This window comes from Monopterus albus, unplaced genomic scaffold, assembly GCF_001952655.1.
Source record: "Monopterus albus unplaced genomic scaffold, M_albus_1.0 scaffold143.1, whole genome shotgun sequence".
Lineage (NCBI taxonomy): Eukaryota > Metazoa > Chordata > Actinopteri > Synbranchiformes > Synbranchidae > Monopterus > Monopterus albus.
The window spans coordinates 579,176-591,873 of NW_018128023.1; the positions used below are offsets into that span (position 1 = coordinate 579,176).

The following is a 12,698-nucleotide window of genomic DNA, read 5'->3' on the forward strand; positions in this document are numbered from 1 at the left end:
AGCTGGGTCAGTTTGGAGTGGAGGATGTCCAGGATGATGGTGTTGAATGCTGAGCTGAAAGTCCACAAAGAGGGTCCGTGCATAGGTCTCTAGGGAGTCGAGGTGTTGCACGATCGAATGTAGTGCCATGTTAATTGCATCGTCCACTGACCTGTTTGCCCGGTAGGCGAACTGCAGGGGGTCTAGCAGGGGGTCTACGGTGTCCTTCAGGTGGGCCAACACCAGTCTTTCAAAGGACTTCATAATTACAGATGTCAGGGCGACAGGTCTGTAGTGGTTCAGTCCAGTCCAGGTTTTCTTGGGGACTGGGATGATGGTGGAGCGTTTGAAGCAGGAGGGGACTTCACACAGCTCCAGTGACCTGTTGAAGATGAGTGTGAAGATGGGAGCCAGCTGATCGGCAAAAGAGGGGGTCACACCATCTGATGTGTTGGAAGCAGGTAAAAAAGGAAAGCCTAAGGATCTGAATGACTATGACAAAGGCCAAACTGTAATGGCTGACGACTGGGTCAGAGCATCTCCCAGCCTGCAGGGCTTGTTGGGTGTTTCCAGTTCGCAGCGGTCAGTACCTATCAGAAGTGTTTAAGGAAAGACAAACAGTGAACCAGCAACAGAGTCATGGGTGCCCAAGGCTCACTGATGCTCATGGGGAGCGAAGGTTAGCTCATGTTGTTCGATCCCAAAGAAGAGCTACTGTCCATCACCAAAAGCATCTACAAAGATCATGTGAGCTTCAGAACTAGACCACGGAGCAGCGGAAGGAGGAGGCCTGGTCTAATGAATCACATTACATCATGTGGATGGCCAGGTGCGTGTGTGTCGTTTACCTTGGGAAGAAATGGCACCAAGATGCAGTTCATTTCAAACAGAGAAATCCAAGCCAACCAAAATGCATCACTTACAAATCATGTGAGAACATTGCCTTCACTCAGTGGTCTGCGGGAAAGCTGCCTCCATCCTCAAGGACCCCACCTACCCAGTATGGACTGTTCACACCTCTACCCTCCGGCTGGAGGTACAGGAGTGTGAAATGCAGGACTTCTAGAATAAAAAACTCTTTCTTTCCAACTGCCATCAGACTCCTAAACAGCTGACAGGAGTATACAATCAGGACTTACATCATGTAATTCCACCTGTACTGTTTTCATTCTATGTTTGCACATGCATAATTGCACATGCATAATTGCACACTCACTGCCGCCTATTGCACATCCAGCTCTGATGTAGCATACATTCTCTCTTCATTATATTCTTTATATTTTTTATTATATTTGTTTCCAGTTGCTGTTTTTAATTAAGTGCCTTTAGATTGTGTGTACTGTTTATCTACCTTATATTTCACTTTGTATTGTTTGGCATTCATTGTGGACAGCAAAGTAAAAATTTCATTGTACAGGGAAATCCGTTTCCTTACTGTGCACATGACAATAAACACTTTGAGTGGAGCTGAGTTGAGTTAAAGAAGTCTGGGACAGGAACAAGAAAGCAAACACAGAGAGAAAACCTGCATTCTCTACTGATGAATAGTCCTAAGAAATGTATTTTGTGTGCAACATAGAGAAATAGCATAATCAGCATTTGCTCATAACTGTGGTAAATTTTTGGGCTCCTAAATGTAACACCCAATGGTCAAGCAGTTTCAAATTCTGCTCATGTTACTGACCTAGCTCTCTACTTTACCAGATAATAGGCCAGAAAGTGCCCATGAAAAAAAATCTAACTGTAATATAACATTTTAACTTGAGACTCACATATATCCACTGTCCAGAACCTCAGCAACCACAGGGACCGTGACACCTTTCTCCCTGGTCTTTCCTTGCACATAGCAATTCACCTGGAAACACAAAGTTATAGTTTCATATGATTTATAAAGCTTTTACAGAAGAATGGAACTTAACATTAAGTTAATAAGCTGTCTAAAACATTTTCTGTCTGATCATTATGTACACATAACTATATTGTAGGTGACTGTATATATCTACAGGTCATCACATAATATAAAATTCATGCAGTGAAAGTGATGGAAGAACACTACAGAGGTCTGTCTCTATCTGAAATGTGCATACATGTGTCTGAACACTTTCTTACGCAATGACTTACTGTGAGCTTTATGGCTTTCTCAAGTGCCACACCCAGTAGCTGTGGTACCAGACCTATCATTAGGAAACAACAAAATAATTAGAAAAAAAGAGTGCTGTGGTGCCTAGTCACACACACACACACACACACACACACACACACACATATATATTGTATAAACATATACCACTTTCACACATGCCATATTAAGGGTGTCATCCTGGTGCATGTGTTTGACCCTGTGAGATCCCCCAGACACTAATAAAATCTATTGATGTGGAGTGTGGGGACAACCAGAGATAGGGGAAGAAGAAGAGTTGATGAAGAGAGAGAAAAAAAAGCTTCCCAGAATAGTAAAGGCCAAGCATAAAACAAACCAGCTAAAAGTTTACATAGACCTCAATTACAACCAAGAGTCAGCTAATAATAAATAATCACAGCAGAGCACATTGAAAGCTCACCCTCTACGAAGCCCCAAGGCCAGTAGAGCGCACACACGCACATCTGTTACAAACACAGTTAATCGTTTACAGTAGTTTGTGTGTAATGAGGACACACACATACCATATACACACATCATTTCATATACTTGATTTTGAACTTGGAAAAGAACCTTCCTGGACCTGCTAAGAAAAACTATTTAAATGCTTATAAAATGCCTATTTAATTAAATATATTTGAGTACACAAAAGGACAAAGGATAATCCACCTAATTTATTTTTGGCAAAGTCATCCCCTTAAAAAGAGAGATCCAAGCTTCATACTACAAAAGTAATTGAGCCAATTTCATGCTACTGATTCAAAATTTTTGCCTCAGCTGATTTTTATGACATGAAGGCACTTTCAAGTTATATTGCATAACAAGAGCTTGGCTGCAGCCAGGATACCTGTCTGGCCTTCTACCTGGAACCAGACCTGTCTGCTCTGGATGTCTTTTGTGTTTCCCATAGAAATTAAAGCATTCAAGTTTCCTCTTGGGAGCTCGGTGCTGTCAATCAAAATGAAGGGGTTTACAAAAGTGCCTGCTACGGTTGTAGGGGACTATTACTCAATCCTTTTTTAACCCAACCCCAAAAATACAGAGGCAGACACTCAAATCCCAGTCTCTCAAGGCAGGGCACGTAATCATTAGGAATGTTGCGCCCTGGTATGTGCTACCTGCATGCATGTAAGTATGTGGATTCCTCCATGCCTGTGTGTCTGTTCAGTGTTTGTATTTGTGTTTGTATGTAGGTCTAAACATGCAGCACATCATGGCACAGGGATAAAGTTATGTGGCCTTGAGTGTGGTGTTCATTGTCCTGCTCCAAAAGTCCCCAGCCTGACGGTAATCGCTTCAAAGGAGAAAGGTCAAGAGAGAGGTGAACTCACACAGTCCTCATAGCCAACCTACACTTTTCTTCTCCTCTTGCTTCCTTTCTCATGTATTGTTCGTACTAGTCATCTCTTCTTTATTCTGTCATCTCAGCTCCTTTATTCCCCCAAAATCTTTGGATTTGACTGTCTGTGAGTTGCTTTTTCCCTAACACAAATTTAGGGATGTTTTTTTTCTTCTGTGAGCATAATCATTAACATGTTGTACATGATGCACAACAATTTTGCTTGAGTCCAAATCATAATTGTGCCAAACTAGTGAAAGTACATAAAAAATGGGTTCGCCAGCTAGTGTTCTGAAAGCAGCATGCCATGTATTTCTGACACATGTGTTACTGTATATGCTACGCTGGATGTCACATTAAATGCCATGCCTCTGCTACCGGGATGCCGGCATCTCTGACAAGAACACTGCTGTAATATTCTATTGGCTTTGTTTAGTTTAGTGTAAATAAGCAAGGCTATCATATGAAGGGTCAACTCTATGGTAAAATACAAGGATCTCTGTCTACAAGAGATACAAGACTATCTACCTGGCAAAATACTAGTTTAGATACATTAAAAACATGTTTTGTTTTTTTTTATTTGAGTGACAACACTTCCAAAGGAAGAAGGAGAGGAGAAGGAAGGGGAAGTCTGTAGGATTTATGTTAAGAAAGAAATCGACGTGTTTTGAGTCCTAGTGTCTTTGGCCCATCAGACGGACACAAACAAAAAGAACTGACCCAAGGCGACAGACTTAATTAGAGAGAGACCAAGAGAAAAGAAGGGATGGCAGACCCATACCTCCTTATTAAGCTGTCTCCTTTGGGATAGAAGGAGGAGTAGAAGGGAAGAATGAAGGAAGGGAGGAGGAGGAGAAAACAGTGGGAAGTCTGGAGCCAAACACAAGGCCTAGGCACCACCCTTCAACCCTTCACCCCCACCTTCATCTTCTCTCTTCTGATCACTCATACAGGTACAAAAGAATCCACACAAGAGGGTTTTCCCATGGTATGCAAGGAGGCGAGAGACAGAACAGGGCGAGACAGAAGAGTGGTTGAGAGCGGGAAAGAGATTGAGAAAGAGAGATTGAGCGCGAACAAGAAAGAGAGGGAGCACTTCTCTTTAGACAAAAAAACAGGCAAGCGGGTGGCGGCCTGGTGGGGTGAAAATGCAGGGAGCCAATGGGGCGTGACTCTTACCCCCTGCCACTGAGCCAAGGGTGAGCCTGTAGACCGACTCTGCCACCTGGATGAAAATGGGGTGGGCACCGTCACTGCCCAACTGCTGCCTACCCAGAGGACAAAAAAGACAGTAAAGACATGAGTGCAACGCAATGAATTCAAACAGTAATACTGAGCTGATAAAGAGAGACAGGCCACAGTTTCTCTAGAAGAGTCCCCACTGTCTATACCTCACTGCTGTTTCTCATAAAATGCTGTGCCACACATCTAATTCCACCACCCTGCAAGCTAAATTACAGGCTATTTAATCAATCATTTGTCACACAAGCTGTATAGTGTTTGACAGCAAGTCCTCATTTCATGATGGAGACTAGTATACAGTACAGATCGTTTAATAAAATTATCCTGACAAGAAACGAGTGGGAAACTACTTGAATATAAGAGCAAGTAAGTGATATTAATTGATGATAAACACATTAAAACCATAGAATACAAACATGTCTTAGTATGTGGAAACATCCAGTATTTGATGATGTGACTGTAACATTGAGGCAAAATGGGATGCAGTTAAGGATTATATTTCATTAAATATCAATGTATTAACTTGATATTTATTTTTAGGATTAACCAATTGTTTAGACTATGAAATATCAGAAGAATGGCCTTCGTTATCACACACAGTGCAATATAATGTCTTTGAAATGTTTCTCACCTTACAGAGGAAAGAGGAAATATTCTCATTTAACAAGCTGTAACCAGACACTGTTTGGCATTTCTGCTAAAATGACTTAAATAATTACTTAATTATCAAGACTGTCTATTGAGTTTTTGTTTGACAGACTATTCAGCTAACAGACTAAGCTCACCAACTGCTGGAAGCAACATAAAATCCCAAATCAGTAGCTCAAATTGTCAGATTTTGCAAAATTTGAAAGAGGAAACTGTTAATGATGTTTCAATGGGTTCATATATCTGCTGCAAGAGATGAATGCTGCATCTTGAGCTAGGGTTATAAATACAAAATACTTTTTCAGAAAACAAAACAATTACGTACGAATATCTACTGTTTCATTGGACTGAGCTGAAGTTTGTTTTCATGTTTCATAAAGATGTACAAACTTTATAACAACTGATTATTTTCAAGGTATTACCTGCATAGAGTACTTTAGATTATATACTATATACTCCAATTAAGCATATTTTCTGTTTACTTCTTTCAAATACATTGTTCATTTATTGCCCTTCTCCACCTAAAACTACACTGTACACACAAAGCTGCTGGTAATATTTATATTCATATTACATTTTTTAATTGCTCATTTAAGATTAGTTTCAGAGAAATCTCTGTGTGTCCTGCACCAGTCTATAAGAGCATCTGTCAAATAAAACTGGAATCAACTTGTATAGTCACCATGTTAGTAGTAGTCAGCATCAGCCACACAGCAACATTAATCACACCTCCCCTCACCTGAGGTACCTGTTGCCTGGCGGGGGATGGATTGTAGTAAGTATGTGTGAGGGGGATGGAAATCTGCAGAGTGAACTCACACCCCCTCCACAATTCATGCTCAGAGGTTGCTTCCTGCCTAAACATCCCCTCCACAACCTCTTCCACTTCTCCCATCCTCCTCAGCTCTATGTGACTAATGACCAAAATAATCTGTGGGACAGAGGAAGGGCTCCAGCGACAACTTCCCAGCGACAAGATTCCACTCTCAGGCTCATCCAGATAAGAGGCATCGACAAGCACTGGAAAAAAATGAGTGACCAGAGTAGAAACTATTTTCATATTAGCTCATGTATAACCTGCCATACAAAAATTATTTACATGTACAATATATCTGCAACAGTGACTGTCCCCACATTCTATGTCAAAAAACATCTTGCAATTATTGAATTTTCAAATGTAAAACATCATGTATCCTCCTGTTTTTAATGAAGAATCTGACCCGTGTCCTTTCTCAGAACTACTTGACACATTCTACTTGATATTTTTCCTTTCCTTTTTTTTTTGGTTGCCCATAAGGGTTGAAAATTATTTTTTGGAATTGCTGATATGGATCACGTTGATCAGCATTTGGGTAGAGCAGTTGTCTCCCAGCTGGAGGGTTGGGGGTTCGAATCTCGGTACCTGCAATCCACATGTTGAAGTGTCCTTGGGCAACACACTGAACCCCCAAGTTGCCCCTGATGGTTGGATCCATCAGTGTGAGTTGGCGCCACAGATAGCTGCCTTGGTTCTGTACTGGAAACAAATTCCTTGTGTGTAACATACTTGGCCAATAAAGGTGATTATTTGCTTGTATAAACTGCTTACAGTCTTGAATATGTATAGTTTGTTTCTGCTTGTTAAATGCATGACATTAGATGTTGGTAAGGGACACTGTGAAGTTTTCAATGAGGCAAACATGATGATTACTGGTAGCTGCCTGGTACACCTCTTCGTAATAGATTCATTGTTAGATAAAGGATCCAACCATGAAACCAAAGAACTACTGGACACTGAAGAAGGCATAGCCAAATATCTGCATGTTTTTCCTTGTGCTCAAACATGATAATTTAAGCTACAGTAAATTAAAGGACATGTGTTATTAATTTGGGTGTGCAAACCTTTGTTGTGCTTTGGACTTCGGTTATATGCACCCCAGCTGTCCCTTTGACTTTGGATGACCATAATGTTTTTAACTTCTACTGCCTGATTAACTGTCAGGATGTTTGAGGGAGAATCAGAGAACAAGTTAACAGGATATAAATAAAAAAAAGACAAAATGGCAAACGTGTAGAGAAGAAGTCAGAGAGCCACACAGATCAAAAAAGGGAACAAGCAAAAGATGAGGAGAGAGCGCTCGGTGGCCAGCCTCTGAGGTCAAACCACGAGGACCTAAAGTGGCTCATTGTGGTGGGAGTGGCGTCTGTGTAGTGCCGGGCCCCTTTGCTTGCTCCCCTTTGGCCCCAGCACTCTCCAGTATGGCCTAGCCAAGCCTTCAGTATATCACTGGAACCCACCAGGCAGCACATTCCTGACCAAACAGTCAAAAAAGGAAAGCAGTCCTCTGCTCATCAGTCTGGCTGTCCAGTCAACTTTCTTCTAGCTCGTCATGACAAACTGCTATTATTCACTTGCTGTAAAGTCTTTTCACATCAGTTATTTGCAACTTGGAACATGTTTGACTTTCTTCAGGTCTCAGTTTAATTGACTTTGTTGCCATGGATTCGAGAGTTTTGTGTGTATGTTTTTTAAGACATCAACCACATGTCAGGAAGAGGTCTAGTGGTGTTTTCTCTCAAGAAAGTCTTCTTAAGGTCAAGGCTGTGCTGGGAAATTACTTAGACTAACATTTTGCCTGAACCTTGGTATGATCTTGTGAAAATGAGCACAGCTGTTGAGTACTAGGGGCAAACATTCCACTTTATACCTGAAAACAATTGCTCAGATCTGTGTCTCCTACGTTTCTTTATTTTACTGAAATGTCTCAGTGAATTAATTGTGTAATTGATGCCAGCATCCAAAATCAAACTGATATTTTGGTTTTGAGGATTAGTTATCTGTGAACAGGAGATATCATTACCCATGATTATAAATCATACACAATGTGACATCTAGTCCTAGATATTGTATCAAGATGATAAAGAGTTGCCAGAGTGGAAGAGGAAACCAAACACATCAACAAGTCTTCATATCCTGTACCTGTTTCTGGACCCCAGCCAAGCTGCAGGGCAGGGCACTTTCCATCAAGGGAGAGATCTTCTCAACATCCACTACACCAACATGTCTGGTAAAGAGCAGAGTGAGAGGTTTCAAGTAACTTTCAGCTGCTGTGAACGTTCTCAGAGGATTATAACATTTCATTCATGTATCACCAAGGCCATGACCTTTGCAAGCACAATCTGTCAGACTGAAGTTACTCAAACTTTACGAATACTTTGTCAACATTCCATGTGAAAATATTGTGGCATTCAAAAATCCAGACCCGTACTTGGTATGACTGCATTAGACAACTGATATATAGGAACTGAAAACTCCCTTCATCCAAGTATAACAAAGACTTTTTAACCTTTGAATAGAAAACTGCTGCCTTTCTGAGCCTTTTCATTGCATTTCTATGATGATACAAAATTTCTCAGGCAGATGGAACCAGGAACGCCAAATCTTCCCAACCCCTCTCCTATGAATATTAGGGCTATTATCCCTTGCATCTCCAATCAAGGGGAATGGAGAGGGCAATTAAAGTATCCCATTGCACAGAAATAATAATCAGTATCTCAGGCCAGGGTTAGAAGTTATAAGTGCACTGGTCAGGCCGTGAGGCAGATGCAAAGGAAGTATGGCAATGTGAGACATATACATATGTGCCGTGGATCATGGGGACTAGAATTGCCCCCTTTTTTTAAAGAAAGATGGGAGTTTGGAATTAGTTTGAACTGAAAGATGATGCTCTGGCACTGATGTAGCCATCTCTGAAGTTTGAGAAGGAAGAACGCATTCTTCTCTCTGAGGTATGGACCCTGGGGCGAAAGGTGCGCTTTGGGGGGCAAGTGAGAGATAGATTTACACAACTCCATTAAAAATTAAATCACTGAAATATGAAATCACTTGTGGCTACAATTTTCTAAAATTATGATACACAGATTAAATACTGTATATTAAAGCAAGTTTCCTCCACACTTTGTGACATTATTAAATCAAACCTGGCAACCTAAGGCAAACCCTTTTTTTTTATTTTTGAGGCTTTAGAGATTATTATTTTTGCCTCTGCTTACGCATGTCTATTGTATTTGTGTAAGTCTCACCTATGGGGCTCTGACAGGTCTGCCAGCTGGAAGAGGATATTTGCCTTGATGATAGTACTAGAAAAGTCAAGGGATCACCATAATTAATACAATTCAACCTGAGTGGGTCATGAATGTTTATCCCCAGTTTCATAGGAGTCTATCTAATAGTTGTAGACTAAAAACCACAAACTCTTGTTGACAGAGAAAAACTAGAATTACTGCTTTGCGGTTGTATGCCTCTGCCAACCAGTCAAATTCACGGATATGGGACATTATTGAAGTCACTGACCTTGACCTTTAACCACCAAAATTTAATCAGTTCATCCTTGAGTCCAAGTGGACACTTGTGCGAAATTTGAAGAAATTTCCCCAAGGTGCTACTGATAATGTTCACAAGAATGGGCCGTATGGATGGAAGGACAACCGAAAAACAATGCCTCTGGCCACAGCTATTGCTGGCGTGGAGGAAAAAAGTGAGGTAGACTCAAAATCATCCAGTCTTATCAGAACGGGAACGTGAATATCTGTTACAAATTTCATGGCAGTCTATCCAATAGTTGAGGAGACATTTCAGTGTGGTGTACCCTACCTGTTTCCCAGTGTCAGCTGAAATAGCCCCCCCCCACAGCAACCCTATTCAGGAATAAGCAGTGTAGATAATGGATGGATAGATGGATGGACATTTCAGTTTGGACCAAAGTGGTGAACCACATAGTGAACACATACTTCATCAGCAGACACCTGATTATAACCTTCTCACAAAGATGCACAGTCATGACTTGCCTTGTGGTTGTACACTGCTGGCTCAATAACAGATGTGTTGTGTGAAGGTCTCCTGTGTATGTAAACACACAAGACCTTGCACACGTGTGCACTCACTTTTGTATAGGCGTTAAGCACTGTAATGAAGTCCCCATGGCAAAACAGTGGCCTTGATGCACATATGAAATTAATCAGCATTATTACACATGTATGCTTGCTTGGCTTTGTTAATGCATTTGAATGCTTGTGTGTATGTGCAAAATGTTAGTGAAAAGTCTGCAGATGTGTGTACAATATGTGTTTGTTGACCAGCTTGTAGTACATGGAGCAAAGTACTCACATTCCCCAAGGAGGCCTTAATGACTCAGTGAGTAGAGGGTGGATGGGTGGTGGCTGTGGAGGTCTGGCTAGCTATTAGCCATCGTGGGTACAAGCTCCATGTACCCATGGTGGGAACAGCCTTGGGAGTGTATGGGCTCTTGGTCTGGATTGGATATGGTCCACACCCCTGATAAGACTTCAGATAGCATCATAAGGCCCTGGGACACGTGGACGGAGGTCAGACTGGTTTCTTATAGACAACCAGAGCAGGAGAGAGGGAGTGTAGAAGGAAACAGACAGATAAAGGGAAAGAAACAGAGAAAGCCAACTAGGCTCCTTGTCAAATATTGAGAAGAGGAATGAAAGACAGCAAGTGGGGCAAGCAAACGATTTTAACTACCCAGGAGAAAGAGATGTACAGAACATGTCTGAAAAAGATAAACACTGTTGGATCAGTAAACACCAAAATGCTAAACTTTCACCTCCTTGTTGCTTCACACCTTTGCTCTACAATAAATTAGATGACAATGTTTGGCAAATAAAAAGTTGTAATTTCTGAAGGTTCAGTTGATCTACAGGGTCAAACTGCAGGCTCAAAAGTGAGCTCATAATTTTGAAAATAATAATAATCAAGCAAACCTCATTTTTGTTCATTTTTTAAAGAAAAATCTCATTATCAACCAAAAACATTCCAGGACAACTAAAGTGGTCCTCAGATCAGTGCGAGGATGTCTAATAGACAAGACAGGCACCTTCGGGGATTGTGGGTATGCAGTACGTGTGTTGGGTCGGATCCAGAATGTCCTTTTAAATGCCACCGGGAAGGAAGAAAACCAGACAAAAACAAGTTTCCACCCTCCTTCCGCCACACACAAATGTAAATACATCATTTGAAAAACACATTCAGTACTGCCTCTAGGTCAGAACTGTATTAGCATGTCTATGTGGCCACACACAATGAGTTGTTTTGTGTAATGTCCTGCATGCTGTCAGTCTTCCTACACACCATACATGGGGACAACATCACTGCATGTACTACTGTATACTCAAATGTGCTACTGTTTTTTTTTTTTGGCTGACTGTGTTAAAATGTCTGTGCAAGAGCTTTTTTCTGCCTGGGTACCTTTGGTGACGTATACATGTCTACGTCGGTCAGTCAGGGTCCTGCAGATCTTTTTAACCAGCTTCATGTTGTTGAGCAGCAAGTTGCAGCTGTTGACGTGGGAGAAGCTAACCTGACAAAGTGTGCTCCCACCTGCTACCTGGGCAAGATGGAAAAGAGGGAATTTAACAGGCAACAGAGTAACCAACACACAGAAAAACAATCATAGTCCAAATTGAATAAATGCTTGAGGACGGTACGCAGATAGGGGTGGCTGTGGCTCACGAGGTAGGGCAAGTCGTCTTCAAGTTGATGGTTCGACTCCCAGTCACCCCTGAGCAAGACACTGAACCCCGAATTGCTCCCGGTGGCTTGACTAGCGCCGTTGTGTGGCAGCCTTGTCGTCATCAGTGTGTGAATGTGTGTGTGTGTGTGTGAGTGTGTGTGTGTGTGTGTGTGAATGGTGTATGATCTCCTGTAAAGCGCTTTGGCCAGTGCAACACACTGTGAGAAATGTGCTATATAAATACAGTCCATTTACCATATTACAGTATGATTATGATCCTAAGAAAACCTCCATCAGTGGACTGTTGCCCTGACATCTGTAGTTATGAAGTCATTTGAAAGACTGGTATTGGCCCACCTGAAGGACACCGTAGACCCCCTGCTAGACCCCTTGCTGTTCGCCTACTGGGCAAACAGGTCAGTGGATGACACAATTAACATGGCACTACATTACATCCTGCAACACCTCAACTCCCCAGGGACCTATGCACGGGCCCTCTTTGTGGACTTTCAGCATTCAACACCATCATCCTGGACATCCTCCACTCCAAACTGACCCAGCTCACTGTGTTTGCCCCAGTGGATTACGAGCTTTATGACAAACAGGAAGCAGCAGGTGAGGTTGGGGAAAACCACATCCAGCACCCAGACAATAAGCACAGGCGCCCCCCAGGGATGTGTGCTCTCCCCTCTGCTGTTTTCACTCTACACCAACGACTGCATCTCGAAGGACCCCTCTGTCAAGCTCCTAAAGTTTGCTGATGACACAACGGTCATTGGTCTCATCCAAGACGGTGACGAGTCAGCCTACAGACGGGAGGTTGAGCAGCTGGTCC

General features: G+C 42.0%; 1 protein-coding gene across 1 annotated transcript in view; it reads right to left on the reverse strand.

The window, feature by feature from the left end:
- The window catches only part of slc25a13 (solute carrier family 25 member 13), a 37,350-nt gene that overhangs the window by 21,951 nt on the left and 2,701 nt on the right, over window positions 1-12,698 (reverse strand). Inside the window, exons 2-8 of the mRNA XM_020614231.1 lie at window positions 11,599-11,737; window positions 10,599-10,725; window positions 9,411-9,467; window positions 4,638-4,726; window positions 2,101-2,153; window positions 1,762-1,834; window positions 1,209-1,216 (exon numbers count right to left, since the gene is read on the reverse strand). Of these exons, the coding sequence (XP_020469887.1) occupies window positions 1,209-1,216; window positions 1,762-1,834; window positions 2,101-2,153; window positions 4,638-4,726; window positions 9,411-9,467; window positions 10,599-10,725; window positions 11,599-11,737 (546 nt within the window). The remainder of the gene's footprint in view (window positions 1-1,208; window positions 1,217-1,761; window positions 1,835-2,100; window positions 2,154-4,637; window positions 4,727-9,410; window positions 9,468-10,598; window positions 10,726-11,598; window positions 11,738-12,698) is intronic.